Source organism: Python bivittatus, unplaced genomic scaffold, assembly GCF_059951505.1.
Source record: "Python bivittatus isolate LINGU-HERP-01145 unplaced genomic scaffold, Pbiv_v1 ctg000980_np1212, whole genome shotgun sequence".
NCBI lineage: Eukaryota > Metazoa > Chordata > Lepidosauria > Squamata > Pythonidae > Python > Python bivittatus.
In genome coordinates this window covers 58,775,489-58,791,585 of record NW_028277125.1, presented here as the reverse complement: position 1 = coordinate 58,791,585, position 16,097 = coordinate 58,775,489, and the positions used below count along the sequence as shown (strand labels likewise).

Below are 16,097 nucleotides of genomic sequence, written 5' to 3'. Positions count from 1 at the left end.
AATGTTTTTAAAATTACACAGGGAAACCATACCTGTTACAGATAGCTTTATTCTTGTAAAATTTCCACCACACAGTTGATACCATGAAGCAAAATAAAATGCTATTTATTTAAATACTTCTTAACAATATAATCTGTCTCTTGGGAAAATAAAGAAGTTATATTAAATGTATTATTTTCTACATAGCACTGGTTTTGTTTATTAGACTTTTGCTTTAAATCTTCTAGGAATTTTACTTTCTGCTTGTTGAGCTCCTCTGACAAACTCTTCATCTCACGTGGAATAAGGCTATTGGCTGGAAAACAAAACAATAAACTATGAAATGCTGTGGTTTAATCTTTGTATCTTAACTTTTGAGAAGGAAAGGCTATTATCTAAAAAGAAACATGGCTGCAACTATAAACTAGATCCATAAACAAGTCTAGGTCATAATGTGCTTTGTTTCCTTTGGTTCAGACATTGTAGTATAAAAAATATGCTTCATGTCATGTGTGGTATCAACTCAGCCAGTTGTGGCTTATTCTATAAATCAATCTATTGACCCCATAGGGTATGCCACCAATGTATGCTTATTTTTTTAGGCTTAATTTTACACCTGTAATACCCAACCTCCCAATAAGAAAAGGACCAAAAAAAACCCCCAACTTCCAACTGTGACGTTACCATGCTTCCCAGATATATTACAGCCCGCCCAGTTCTCAGATGTCCTGGCTGGAAAAGTCTTGCCCAGTGTAATATATGAACCAGGTCACTTTTTAAAAGCTGAGCAATTATTTTCCACTGCAGAACAGTGATCTGCCAAAGAGAACTTTTCAATTGTCAATAATATATATGATCTATTCTCTCTGTGAAAAGAGTCTTAGCAATAAAATGCCCCAAAGGCATCATTTGTTAATATTGTATTCAAAGCTATACTGTAGTTACATTCTCTCTAATAAAGTCATCCTTAAGTCTTGCTCATCGTACCTTTAGCATTCTGCATCATTTCAGAGATTGTTCGCCTGAGAGCTTGATCAGCTTGATGTAGAACACTGGCTGCACATATAGCCCGATCCATTTCCTAGCCAAGATCAATCAAGATTGTTTTAATAAGAGTTACTGATCCTTGGTCCACCATAGGTATCCAGAATTCTTCCATGTAGCTATTTCAATGCATCTAAATCCATTCTTCCAAACTAAAAGTCACTGGGGAAATAGTAACGATTTTGTATGGAAGTGTGAACACTCACATGAACCATAAGTAGATTTCCCATAAGGACCTTCATAAGTAAAAGGTTCTTTTACTCCTTATTTAGTAAAATAATACTGCAAACAGAAAAAGAAAACTAAAGCTTTAAAGGGTTTATTTAGAAACGGGTCAAGTCATGCTTTGAAGCAAATGTATCAGCATGGTGATGCTTTTTCTCTTGGTTAATGACAACTAACTAGATCAAATTGTGATTTTGGATGTTGATTTATAGGGCAAACTACTGGTTGATTAGACCTGGCAGATGAGTTTGTAGATTGCACTAAGATGTAATCTATGGTCTACAAACCACAAGCAACCATGTGCTTTTTCGGGTTTACTGCAGAGCATAACGTATCAACCAGGTCTAAGTGTATTTAGCTATACGAGATGGGAGTTTTAAATCTGCCCACAGGCCAGAGAAATGTCAGGGATCTACCAGTTATATCTAGCCTTACCAGAAATCTTTGTCTAGCCTTACTAACCAGCAATTATTTCTACTGGTCTGCAAGAAAATAAAAATTCAGCAAAGGAAAATTTATTTCTTTCCATCCAGTAAGTAACCAGCACCTGCTTTGATAGGATTAGGAAGAACTAATAATACAGATAACTTTGTATTCCCACAACATTGATCTCCTCCAGGTTAATTAATTTCTAAAATTCAGAAATTAATTTCTGAAAATTACTTACTTTCCCTGCCAAGCTTTGACATAGACCCCAAAAATCTGTTTTCAAAATCAGGTTTTAAAGGATAGGAGACAAACTTTATTTTAAAGAAATCCAGAGTTTTTTCTTTCAATTCTGCAGCAAGTCCCCTTCACAATCTAGTTTTATATACAACGGTTGAATGAAACGTATTGCCTCCACCTCCATAACTTTAGCTTAAATAGGGATGTTTTAGTAAATGAAACTGGGAAATAATCCTTGAAATGAGCCATTTTGTTACCTGTACAGTAGTACCTCGGGTTACGAACGCCTCTGTTAATGAACTTTTCGGGTTACGACCAGCTCCGGCCGCAAAAATTTACCTCAGTTTGCGAACTCCGCCTCGGGGTACGAACAGGATACGCGGCCATTTTCCCTCCCGTGACACAGTCCGCGGCCATTTTCCGCCCCTGACACATGGTCCGCGGCCATTTTCCCGCCCGACACGTGGTGCGTGGCCATTTTTCCGCCCGACACGTGGTCCGCGGCATTTTCCCGCCCGACACGTGGTCTGCGGCCATTTTCCCGCCCGACACGTCGTCCGCGGCATTTTTCCGCCCGACACGTGGTCTGCGGCCATTTTCCGCCCCTGACACGTGGTTGTAGGGAGGGGGACTCTCCCTCCAAGCAATAGCCGCCTCCCTGTCCTCCACCCCAGAACGGATTAACGGTAATTACATTGAACCTTATGGGGAAATTTCCTTCGGGTTGCGACCAATTCGGGGTGCGACCAGAGTCACGGAACGAATTAAGTTTGTAAACCGAGATTCCACTGTATTTACTTCTCCATATAATCACTACCTATTTTTGCCAACAATAGACAAGCTTCTTAAAGCCATCATCAGGTCCTGTCATTCCTTTCTACCTCCTCATCTAATGACCACAAATGTGCTTGTTCAATTTTGGGAAAAGGTAGAAGTTGCATGGCACCAAGTCAGGGCTACATGGCAGATGGGGAAAGACAGTGAGATTCAACTTTGCAATTGCCTCTTGGCTGGCATTGAGCCTAGCATTGTCATGTTGCAGCAAAATTTCCTTCTCATGTTTCTGAACTTTGCTTAATTATTGTTTCAGTTTTGCAATGTAGCACTTGAGTTGATAGTGGTGCCAGGTATAAGAAAATCCATGTAACACCATATACATCCAAAAAACTATAACCGTGAGTTTTCCAGTTGAAGTTTGGGTTTTCCTCCCCCCTCAGGTGAAGATTTGTGATGATATTCTATGGACTAATGCTTCATTTCTGGGTCATAATGGTAAGTCCATGTTTCATTGGTTGTCCTTATTCTCTGAACAAATTCTTCACATTCATTCTTAAAGCATGGCAACAATTGCCGGCAAATTTAAACTCCTGAAGCTTTCATCTCTGACATTGGTATGTGAAGAACCCATTTTGTACAAACCTTTCTATATTGAAGAACATCAATAATGTGACCCCTACATTCTTGTAAAATGGCTAACTTGATAGCAGTTTCGCTTTGAGTGATCTGATTGTCCTTAATAAATTCATCAAACTTTATTGTGTGAAACATACAGTGGGGCAAAAAAGTATTTAGTCAGCCACCAATTGTGCAAGTTCTCCCACTTAAAAAGATGAGAGAGGCCTGTAATTTTCATCATAGGTATACCTCAACTATGAGAGACGTAATGGGAAAAAAAATCCAGAAAATCACATTGTCTGATTTTTAAAGAATTTATTTGCAAATCATGGTGGAAAATAAGTATTTGGTCAATATCAAAAGTTCATCTCAATACTTTGTTATATATCCTTTGTTGGCAATGACATAGGTCAAACGTTTTCTGTAAGTCTTCACAAGGTTTTCACGCACTGTTGCTGGTATTTTGGCCCATTCCTCCATGCAGATCTCCTCTAGAGCAGTGATGTTTTGGGGCTGTCGCTGGGCAACACGGACTTTCAACTCCCTCCAAAGGTTTTCCATGGGGTTGAGATCTGGAGACTGGCTAGGCCACTCCAGGACCTTGAAATGCTTCTTACGAAGCCACTCCTTCATTGCCCGGGCGGTGTGTTTGGGATCATTGTCATGCTGAAAGACCCAGCCATGTTTCATCTTCAATGGCCTTGCTGATGGAAGGAGGTGTTCACTCAAAATCTCACGATACATGGCTCCATTCATTCTTTCCTTTACACGGATCAGTCGTCCTGGTCCCTTTGCAGAAAAACAGCCCCAAAGCATGATGTTTCCACCCCCATGCTTCACAGTAGGTATGGTGTTCTTTGGATGCAACTCAGCATTCTCTCTCCTCCAAACACGACGAGTTGAGTTTAGACCAAAACATTCTACTTTGGTTTCATCTGACCATATGACATTCTCCCAATCCTCTTCTGGATCATCCAAATGCTCTCTAGCAAACTTCAGACAGGCCCAGACATGTACTGGCTTAAGCAGGGGGACACGTCTGGCACTGCAGGATTTGAGTTCCTGGCGGCGTAGTGTGTTACTGATGGTAGCCTTTGTTACTTTGGTCCCAGCTCTCTGCAGGTCATTCACTAGGTCCCCCCGTGTGGTTCTGGGGTTTTTGCTCACCGTTCTTGTAATCATTTTGACCCCACGGGGTGAGATCTTGCGTGGAGCCCCAGATTGAGGGAGATTATCAGTGGTCTTGTATGTCTTCCATTTTCTAATTATTGCTCCCACAGTTGATTTCTTCACACAAGCTGCTTGCCTATTGCAGATTCAGTCTTCCCAGCCTGGTGCAGGTCTACAATTTTGTTTCTGGTGTCCTTCAATAGCTCTTTGGTCTTGGCCATAGTGGAGTCTGGAGTGTGACTGTTTGAGGTTGTGGACAGGTGTCTTTTATACTGATAACAAGGTCAAACAGGTGCCATTACTACAGGTAACGAGTGGAGGACAGAGGAGCCTCTTAAAGAAGTAGTTACAGGTCTGTGAGAGCCAGACATCTTGCTTGTTTGTAGGTGACCAAATACTTATTTTCCACCAAGATTTGCAAATAAATTCTTTAAAAATCAGACAATGTGATTTTCTGGATTTTTTTTCTCATTTTGTCTCTCATAGTTGAGGTATACCTATGATGAAAATTACAGGCCTCTCTCATCTTTTTAAGTGGGAGAACTTGCACAATTGGTGGCTGACTAAATACTTTTTTGCCCCACTGTATTAATTGCTGAATTAACTTAATGAAGTTAAGTTAACATCCACTTCATTTCTGGTCACACAAACTAGCTCTTACTGGTTCACAGTCTTTACATTTTTTGGCTCAGCAATACACAGTGCTTGCATCAAGACAGTCATCACCATAAACAATCTGCACTTGGCAAAGAATGTCAACTGGAGAGACTCCTTCAGCAGTTAAAAATTAAATCACAGTGCATTGCTTACAGCACACTGGTAAGTATTCACTGCAAGCTTCCATTTCACAAACAATGTGTTAGCCTTATGTGATAGTCCAAAAAAGCAGCACAACTAGGAATACCAGCTCTATCTTTATTATAAGGTTATATGGACAGAATCATGCAAGTCTGAAAGTACCCCCTCCTCCATCAGACTCAAATTTCGTTTATCAGACCATTGTCTAGGCTGTAGCTCTTCCTCCTGTCTCCCAAGGTTATTCCAACATACCACTATATAATACAACCTTTTCTCACAGCAACTTTCTATCAACTGAAGTGAAAGAACAGATGCTAAAGAACACATCAAAACTTCTAGGGCATCAGTTCTAGTGAATAGTACCATCTGTTTGCAACTCATAACGTTGGAGGCATTACTTTTCATTTAACTCTCATATCAACATTAGTAATACTAAGTAGGATTTGCTTTTGTGTTTTCAGAATACAGTATCTTTAAACCAAAGTTCAACATTCAAGACTGTGCAACTGCTGATGTATTGTATTAAAAGCCAAGATGACAGCTTGGAGAACTTCAAATTTTGCCTTAAGAACTTTTAAAAATGGAAAACAATTTTAAGCAATGAGATGAGATGTCCTAAGAGCCTTCTGAGTTGTAATCATTATTTTTCCTATTCTACTCAACTTTTGGGAGCAGAAACTGAATAGTAAATGAGATTTATATTTTTATGTAAAAAATGTTTGGTTCCCAGAGTGTACAATCTGTGGCCTTCCATAGTGTGTGGCCTCTAAAGCCCCTCCATAAGTTGAAAAAATGTGTGACAAAAACAAAAAAAAATGAATATTAGCTACGATATAATTAAAACAAATCTGAGTTTTGCATCTATCCCATTTCACCTGCTTCTGAAGTGTCAAAGGTCAATTGCAATCCTCCATCTTAGAAAAAATTGGACACTCCTGCTGTAACACAATGGATAAGTTTCCAGCTCTCTTGTTTATTTTTGTCCATAATGTCATGAGCCAAATGTGTTGCCCTCTCAATGGCTTCCTATGTATAGCAAAACTCCTAAACCTGTTACCCAGATAATCCAAAGTACCTTTACTTCTGTATTCTCTTCCATGGGTTTTACTGGATTTTCCAAAGCAGAAGATAACAAATTAAACACCTGAAGACTGGAAAAAAAAAAGATTATAAAATTAAACTGCAAATGCCCATATATGAATAACTAGCAACATGCTCAAGGATAAAGTCTGAGATCAATGGGGTCAATAGATAGCATCCATATAAAAAGCTAGACATTGAAGAAGTTCAGTGTACAAAATGCAATTCAGTACAAATGAGTATGGGTTTCTCTTCAAGTAGAAGCCATCTCCCCACTTTACATCTTCCAAAAGTGACTTGTACCAGGACATGTAAGAAGCTCATGACTTTTCTCCCTCTTCACAAGTTCCTTTCTTCTGAAGTAAGCATTCTACACACAAAGGAATACAAAGCAAGAATTCTACAGGCAAAGAATGCCCAGAGACCACCATTATAAAAAGAATGTAAATAATTGCTTTAATGAGACAACATACTTATCTTCTAATGAAAATCCAGCACTCTTCAGAATAAGGCTATTTTGTTCCCACGTGTATTTCTTTGGATTTGGACATTCTAGTTTTTGTGCCATTGCAAATATGGTTTCTTCAGGTAATGGCTGTTTTCTCTGACAATTTCTCTCTAAACAAACTTCAACCTGACAATCTAGGAACAACTGACAGAAGCCCAACGAATCTAGAAAATAAAAAATATGTGTATCAAAAACAGTCATTTAAAACTCACTGCAGTTAGACTGTGTTTGTGACATACATAAACTTTTACAGAAATTAGAAATTAAACAATGGGTTAAGGGGCAATTGAATATTAAAAGTAATCATACTTTTCTGCTCAGCTATTTAAACAATTTTTTTCAAGTTGATTATTTTGTCAATATGCAAGCGGCAGTATTTTAAAATGCATATATGCATTAGATAAAATACACTGTATTAAAAATATGTTTAGAAAACTTATAGACTACAGGGTAATTAGTTTTCCCCTTCTGAGCATAACAACAGTGAGTGGGTTTCACCTTCAAATGAGAAAAGTCTCCTGTCAGTCTCTAAGGCCAATTTGTTCCAATAAAAGAGGAAAAACCATGCTAGTTGCTGGCCAGGGGATTTGCTCAGCAGATTCTAAAACCTTCCAAGCTCTCTGACATACCACAAACCAACACTTTATCTACAGCAGTCCTGGAGCTGTCTTAGATATGTTTCCTTTTCACTGGCTTCAATGAGGGGATTTTAAAAAAAAAAGAGAGATTTATAAAAGCTCTAATTCCCTCACTTTTACCCTGTCAGAAAGAACCCAGGCAGGATATGGAATATCTTGGAAGTCTGTTCACCTCACCCCCCATAATAAATGGCAATTGCCTAAACCCAGTACCAAGAGAAAGTAGAATGGTTAGAGCTTGCAAAACAAAAAGAGAGGTTTCATGGATAGACACATGTACTGAAGGAGTTATATTTAACAATCATCAGTATTTGTATTAATGTGAAAAACAGAACAAGCACCAAGTCAGCTGACCACTGGTAAAATTTAATCCCAATCTCCTCCAAATAAGATGATTATTCTTTGGTGCATTATATGTTTTATTGTTCTTTACTTTTTAAAATGTAAGCCACCCAGTCGTCTGGAGTAAGACGACCTCTAAATTTAATAAAATAAATCAATAATGAATAATCAATCTAACTTGAAGACTTCCAGAGAGTGGATTTTTGAGGTCAATGTATTCCTGCCCAGAAGTTGCAGCTGGCACACCAGCCTTACACAATGTCCTTCCAGGGACAGCTGGAGCAATAAGCACCACAGACTGACCACATCAGAATTCAGGAAGAGTGCCATTTCATCTGAAACAGCTGGAATGTCCCCTCTTTACATAAAGGAACCCCCAAATAACCTCTGTTTGTTGCAGACTGATCCACCAATGAGTGGATACCAATTCAGCAAGATCACCATCCAATTGGCAGAAAGGCAGAAAAGAAATACAGCCACTGGTGGTTGCAGTAATTTGACACTCCATCTCTCAGAGATTTATGGCCCTCTTCCAGATGACGTCATCCATCAGGACGAGAACAGCCATTTCTACACCCAAACCCTAAGACTTATATCAAAAATAACAATAGTTCACAAAAGCCATTCAAAAATAGATAGTGGCATTCTGTATCATGAATGACTGCCCACTAATGTTGTTCTGGCACAGGTGTTCTATGTAGCACTCTACTGATTTGCAGGACAGTACATAAGATGTAATTGAGAAGTTCTACCCTGCTCATCAAGAAAGAATCCCTTTAACTACAAGAGCTCACATACGGTTTGCATTGCTGAGTCATATGGCTGAATCACTGGTGTGAAATATAAAATCAAACTTACATTGGCGAGCTAACTGGAACACTTCATATCTCATGCTCCGATAATAAAAGTTGTCATCTAAAATAAAATATATTGGCCTGAGTGGGATGAAATCTATTAAATATTGACAAGATGCAGAGTCTTCTGTTCCTGCAGATATTAATCCTTGCTCCATCAAACAGGAGACAAAACTTTTCCACATTGTTTCAGTTCTGTTTGGAGGAGGAAAGTAATGGCATCCTTTAATAAGAGCCTGAAGGAAGTGTTCAAGATACAATAATAATTCATGCCGGTATGATCTCCAATGAGAAATCTATAAAGTAAGAAGACAATTATTCATGGTTAGATTACAAGGTTTTGGCTGCAATCTGGAGCTATCAACAGCAACAAATGCACTGTTATTTGCCTCAGTCGAAAATGGACATCTGTCTTCTTCATATTTTAGGTCACTGGCAATTTTTTCTGTCTAGCCATCTCATTCTACTTTAAATTAAATCCCCCCCCCCATAATTTTGATAAAAAACTCTATTTCACTTCCGTAAGAGTATTGCTACATGCCTTTCTGGAAGGGCCACCCAACTCTTGTTTCTGTTGGAACAAATCTGCACCTACCCCTCTGAAAATCTGCATCCACAATTGGAACAGTAACTACTGTATTTGGTCTGTACAAAGCATTCAAAGGGGCATTTTGCAAAGCACATGGGCATGAAGAAAGTGCCCTTCCTCAAAACACAGAAGCAGCTGCATCCTTCTGAAGACTCAGCTTAGTTGCTTTGAAGGCTTTTTCAGATTGCCTCCATGCGCACGCGTGTTCAGAGAAAACACCTCTGGTGGGGCAGGCAGCGAAGCAGCCGGGCAGGCATAACATTGCAGAAAACACCTCAGCTGAGCGTTCTGGAGTATGCAATGGCTTTAATGTTTTGAGGAAGGATGGTTTTGTTCATGCTCACAGGCTTTGGGAAGCACCCCTTGAAATATTTTGTACAGCCCTGGTAACTATGCTAGCCTGCTGCACCAAACCTCATCATGCCTTTAAAACTTAAAGCAGGAGCTGGCAACTTGGGGCAAGCCACCAAATAGCTTTTGGGGAATGTGGCGGGTAAAGCCATATCGCAGAGGTACAGATGTATTTCTTTGCAAAAAGAAAAAGAATTCACAGGAATAGTCACCAGGTACAGACTTACAGTCTTTCACGTACATTTGTATCTTTCTGTACAACTGATTTAAAAATCAGTTTACTAACTTTAAAGGAGAAAACAAATGGAAGAATAAACACATAAAGCATCAGTACTATATAAGCAGACCAAATCCGTGCATAGTGATTCTCTCTTCTGCCTCAAGCTTGGCAGATATTCTTTGGTTTTATGCAATAGGTTTACTGTATTTTACATATATACATGCTGGCAAACTGCAACACTGATTTTTGGATGCAGGCTGCATGATGACATTCAGAAGCATCCTGGTCTGCTGAAAATAGATTAGATACAGTGAGCTACAGGAACTGCAAAAAATCACTGTATATGGTCCAGGGACTCCCCCTTCCCCCCATCTTAAAGACAAATTCGACTTTCAATTATGGAAAAGGGGCACAAGAAAATGTTCCACAAAAGCTTACACAGCAATGTTTTATGGTACTGCAAAACTCTTACTTCTCTCAATATATTAATATAACTCTCCTAATGGTAACACTATGTTAAAACTAACCTTCCAAACATCATGCATCTATTCAAACATCACTTTTCACTCCCCAAAATAATCATATAAAAATACTATAGAAAGTTAACATCATGCTGGTGATTAATATGATTACAATTAAAGAACAAAACAATAAGATTCAGAAACAGAAGTATTTCCAGTAGCTTATTTCTGTATGCTTTAAAAATGCAGGCTAGTATTGACGTTCATGTTATTAAGCGTACGGTTGTGTTTTACAAGATCTGTTTATTTTTAATTATTTTTTACTGAAAATGTTAATAAAACATGTATTAATGTAACGCAAACTAATTGCTAGGAAAATAAAGTCACAGAAAATGTGAATTAAAATTTTAAAATGACATTTTATTAGTGTACAGAATTTAATGAATTGATAAACTAAAATGCTCCCATCATACACAGATTATACTCATATTAGCAAATTTAGGAGAGCATATAGTCAAGATAAGCTTCACAGTTAATTTAAAGGAAAAAATATTGGATTAATTACTTAATTACCTAAAGTCAATATGAGATCTGAAAATGGAAGATGCCCCAGCACAGTGACTATAACACCGGGGGGGGGGGTGTCCACTAATGCCTTCAACTACTACACCAAACTGGCTTTCAACATCAAGATGACTAGCTGATGACTAACTCCAATTTTCTTTCATATTTGTTGTTGATCAACTTAATTGAATTTGCATTAAAACAACTTGCAGTGAAGCAAAGAATTTTCACTGACCAAAGTCTTCTAACCGCCGAGTCTTCTGAAGTAAGTGGCCATAATACATTTGAATGAATGAATGAATGAATGAATGAATGAATGAATGAATGAATGAATGAAGTCTGCTGCATCTCTTGCCCTGATCTTACCTCTATTTGGCTGAATGCTTCCAAAGGAATGAGACTGTCATAAGTCAGAAGAATGCAGGACCATCCTTTACGCTTCCTCAAGGAGGAACTCAATGCTTGTGCTGTCCTAGTTTTACCTGCTGCTGGTAAGCCACAAAGCACACACAGTCCCAGCTGATGGCTTCCAGCAGTCTTTTGCTCCATAGTTTCCCCTGTGATGGAACATCCACTTCTGTGATAGAAAAGAACTGAAGGTGTGATGTTCTGCATTAACTCAATGTTGCATGTGTTTCCTTAATCACATGACAAGTTATCAGAGATACCAGTACTGAAGAGATAATTGCTTTGTGTGAATACGATGTTTTGTAGCTTTTGATGCCATACTTTTTCTTGTTAGAAGAACAAGGACAGTTGCTCATAATAAACAGCTAAGAAACTTGTGTTGTTACTGTTGCAGAGGATTGGCAGCAGCACATAAAAACATGTAAACACATGCATGCCCCAGAAAGGAGGGCAAATGTTATATTTAAAAGGAAAACATTGTGATCTATTTTTTAAAAAGTAACATTTTGCTATTTTAATTCCATTATTTTTCATAAGTGTTGAAAAAAATCAGTATTAAAGTGCAATTTAAATTTACTGTACTGTTTGTTCAATAACTCACAGTAATTTTTAAAATTAAAGTAACTTAAAGAAATAAAAGGAAGTTAAAATAAATGGGCATTACTGCCACCTACTGATATTACCTATAAATGGGGGGAAAAACGTATTCTCAGTAATACTTATACATTATTGTGATTTAAAAACAGTGCTGAATGAAAAGTACAAATTGGGAGGAAAAATTCTTATCTTTGATTCTGCAACCATAACCTGAAGTCCTGAACATTTCATTTTGTTTTATATTGGTACTAAAGGAGAGTCTTGATAGTTTTATGAATTTATGCGCTGGGTACTGTTTTCTGTTCCTATTAGGGAATTCAGAAGTAGCAATCTTATACCTTTTCAGTATAATAGCAAATGTATATCCAGTAATATCTATCATCTTAATCTATTTTGTTTTCAACAGACTAGCCACTACTTAAAAAACAACCTGTAAGTCATTTGTAATCCCAGCTAGCTATAAAAAAAGAAAAAAAGAAATCATAGCGACATTCAAAGCTTTGTCTTTAATCTATACAGAAACTATTCACAAAACAAAGTTCAGCATATCTAAATTTTGCAGATGGACTAAAGAATAAAATTCACACATCTACAGTTAGGGGAAATAAAACAGCAATCATACATAAGGGTGTTAAATGCCATTTACTCCCAGAAAAATATATTTGGCATAGCTAGAAACTATTATTATTTATTATTATTATTTACCCATCAATATGAAATCACACCTGCCAGTTCTTTAGCTGGTATTGGCCTTCATTCGCATCAAGTTCTTCCCAAGAACCTAAGATGCTGTAATGTATAGGCGTAGTATATGTGCGGATCTAGAATTATTATTATGATAGTTGTTGCACAGCCAGCCAGATGTTTAGGCTGGATTTGACATTTTTATCCACCTATTGAGTCCCTCCCAGATGTTGTTGTCCGATGGTGTGAAAGATATCGTCACAGGATGGAGGCTGTTCCAAGTAAAGCTGTCTTTTGCAATTGACTGGTGGTGATTTTGTCAATGCCGATGGCTGTTATTATTATTACTATTACTATTAATGCTATTTAGAAAGAATTGTTCCTATAAACTACAAACAACCTACCCACAACTTCAAGGGCGGGAATAAACGCCCTGGATTATTTTGCAGGACCGCGCACCCCTCCATGCTTTGGCCGCAGCATCCTCGCCCCCCGCCCCAGCTCTGCCGCGAGCGCCTTGGTTCAAACCACCCGCTGAACTAAGCCAGTGAAAGGCGAGGCAGCTGCTGTCGCAAACAGGCTACGCCTGTGAAGTATTAAGCCTGGTTCCAGGGGCGGGGCGTTTGATTCGATTAAGCAGCCCATTGCGTGCAAACTCAGAAAACGGGTCAGTTCAGGATCCAGGTTAAGCGGGTCACCTGAACCCAGCCAGTGTTTAAAGGCCTCCCTTTGCCACTTACCTTCTCTCCCAGGCTTATGGAGTCGCCGACGATTCTTCTATGCGTCCACCCCCCTCGCTAGCGATTACCCCTTTTCCCCAGCCAAGAGAGAAACGCCCGTCCCTACCGCTGTCCCTATCTGAGTTTAGAAGCCAGAGCGTCTACCAGCGACACTCTATCCTCTGAAAGGAAGGAGACTCTATCATCCATTCACTGAAGTCCAAGCGAGTGTACGCGTTGAATTCTGGGAGGTGAAGTCCACGCATCTTAAAGTTGCCAAGGCTGAGACGCCCTGCTCTAGGCAGTGAAATCACAGCCGCGAGTAACGCAGGAAAATTACGCTGCGAAATGTTCCGGTGAGCCCGACAGAAGTCTTGCGCGAAGTGACGGGAAGTACACATCGTGTTTATCGCATCTATCGTGGAAGAAAAACTGCAGGACTCGGTTCCGAAACACCTTTCCTGCTTCAGACGGAAGAACAGCACAGCCCGCGCGTGCAGTATGCCAAGCCATTCCGGACCTTTCGCAAGTTAAGCCCCTCGGTGTCCCAGCACGATAAAAGCAAACTTTTCCAAGAAAGGCGCTTTCAGGCATTGTGTTGCCGTATTTATAATCTATTGTAAAGTTTAACATTTTAAAGTTGGACGGATTTACCTATGCCCCACCTAGGCTGTCTCTGATTCCAACCTGTACCGCTGCACTGAACTACGTTTCCTTATCACGACTTACTGAATAGACCACAAGTGGCTGGATGAGCGTACTAAAACAACTTTTGATTAACAAGCCACAGGGGCTGAGTTCACACATTACACTAAGCCACAAACGAGCAAACCACAGTTTAGCTTTAATGTGTGAATTTACAGAGTTTGATGTAAAAGGGATACTGCATGGGAGATGAGCTATGTGTTGTTATGGGCTATATGTGATGTTAACTTGGACCTGATTAAAAAAAAAAAACTGCTACAGTGAGAATAAGAACAGGAAGAATTATAATACAAAACTTTCAGCTCCATATATTCAGTGTAGCCCAGCCCGCCCTTCCACTTCGCGTTTTATCGCCTGCTTTGCTCCTCCCTCAGACCATTGTTCCCCGATTCAGTAGCTTTCTGTATCAGGCGGGTCCGTTTCCTGAATTCCCTGGAGCTGAATTCCCTGGAGATGGTTTCTTGACCGCATGTGGCAGCCAGATGTCTTTGGCCTCTACGGCATAGCCCTTCTCGATGCCTCCTGGTCCTGTTTGCATCAGATCAATGTGGGTGTGTGCCCCCAATCTGCATGGGTTCCTCTGTCAAAGTACTCTCAGTGTTGGGTGTTGGTAAGGGAGCAGCAAACTTGGTAACAGGCTTTTGTACTGGATTTCTAGCTTTTCTTTGCTGTAACTGCCCATCTATTCAGAGACATAGCTGTACTAGTTCTTGCAGTGTGCCTGGGCATTCGGTTCTTGCTAACTCATCTAGGATTGCATTAGCCAACCCTTCCTGAAACTGGCCAATCAATGCTTCTTCATTCCTAAGGCTAAATCTTGAGCAATCAACTTGAAGTCACGTACATACATGGCAACAGAGCGGCACCCTTGCTTTTGTTCCCAAAGATGACAGCTGTTTGTGCTTTCGCTGGGTCAGAGTACATGGCTTGTAGACACTGGTTAAATTCCACAAAGTGATCTAATAAAGGACTCTGCTGTGCTAACAATGGTGTTGCTCCAGTCAGTAAATTTATTACAAACCCAGCTCTAAATCCATCTGTCAGGAAGTCTTCAGGTCGCAAAGTCTTATATAAATTACATTGAGCCCAGAAGGTAGGAAATTGAGACAATGTTCCACCAAACTTTTCTGGGCAAGCCACAGGACGTTTACCGCATGGGAGGCGGGTGCTGTTGCTTGAGCTGAGCAGTGAGTAAAGCCACCTGCTGAGTTAATTATTTTCAGCAGCAAGCTGTTCCATACTGGCTTCTTGCAACATATTCCAAGACAACATATTTTACTGTCAGTCAGTTAAGAGTTAAAGGGTTGGTATCAAACTGTTCTGTTTCAGGTTGCAGGCGCGCGTGCGCGCGCACACACACACACAGTTGCTAAGGGGTTAGGGTTAGGGTTGCAACCTTCCCTGTCAGCTTCCTATGAGCAAAATCAACGGGAAAGCCGGCAGGGAAGGTCACAAGTCACTCCCATAAGTTGCTTCCGCTGCTTTTTCTCCCAAGGAGCCCCGCTAGTGCACCACCGCCCGCAGCACCCCTGCCTGCCCATGCTAATGCCACAGCATCCCCCCCCACCTGGCCATACTTGTGCCGGGCTGTTAGCACTCACCCTCCCGCCCACCTGCACTCTGTAGCACTCAGCCCCCCGCCAGCCTCCTTGTGAGCCACCTAAGGAAAGGCTTATCGTGACTGGGACTTGCAACTTCCTGCCAGCTTACCCATTGACTTTGCTTGGTGGAAGCTGGCAGGAAATTGCAAGTCAGAGTCATAGGAGGCCCTGCTTAATGACCTACAATAATGACGGCAACGGGACCACCAGGATTGCCGTTGCTAAGTGATGCAGTCATGTGGCATCATGCTTTCCAACCGCATCGGTTAGCAACAGAAATTCCAGCCCCAATTACCATAGTTAAGCAAGGACTACCTGTAGTTCATTTACAGATAGCCACTAGATGGCACTAATTGTTACCTTATTGCATCTTTTATTTCTTAAAATATTTTAACAAACTTTAACTATAATATGTATTATTAAAAGTATTGTTCCTTTTTCACAGAATAAATATTAAAAGTATTGTTTTATTTTTCACAGAATAAAAACAGTCAGCAAA

The 16,097-nt window shown here is 39.9% G+C and overlaps 1 protein-coding gene across 1 annotated transcript; it reads right to left on the bottom strand.

The window, feature by feature from the left end:
• Positions 1 to 92: 92 nt before the first annotated feature.
• Positions 93 to 13,470, bottom strand: PSTK (phosphoseryl-tRNA kinase). Its single transcript, XM_007420780.3, has 7 exons — positions 13,314 to 13,470; positions 11,251 to 11,461; positions 8,704 to 8,995; positions 6,831 to 7,029; positions 6,353 to 6,428; positions 967 to 1,060; positions 93 to 295 (listed from the first exon to the last, which is right to left on the bottom strand). Exons 2-7 carry the CDS (start codon positions 11,431 to 11,433, stop codon positions 102 to 104), a joined length of 1,038 nt encoding a protein of 345 aa, XP_007420842.1. The 5' UTR covers positions 11,434 to 11,461; positions 13,314 to 13,470; the 3' UTR covers positions 93 to 101.
• Positions 13,471 to 16,097: the final 2,627 nt, after the last annotated feature.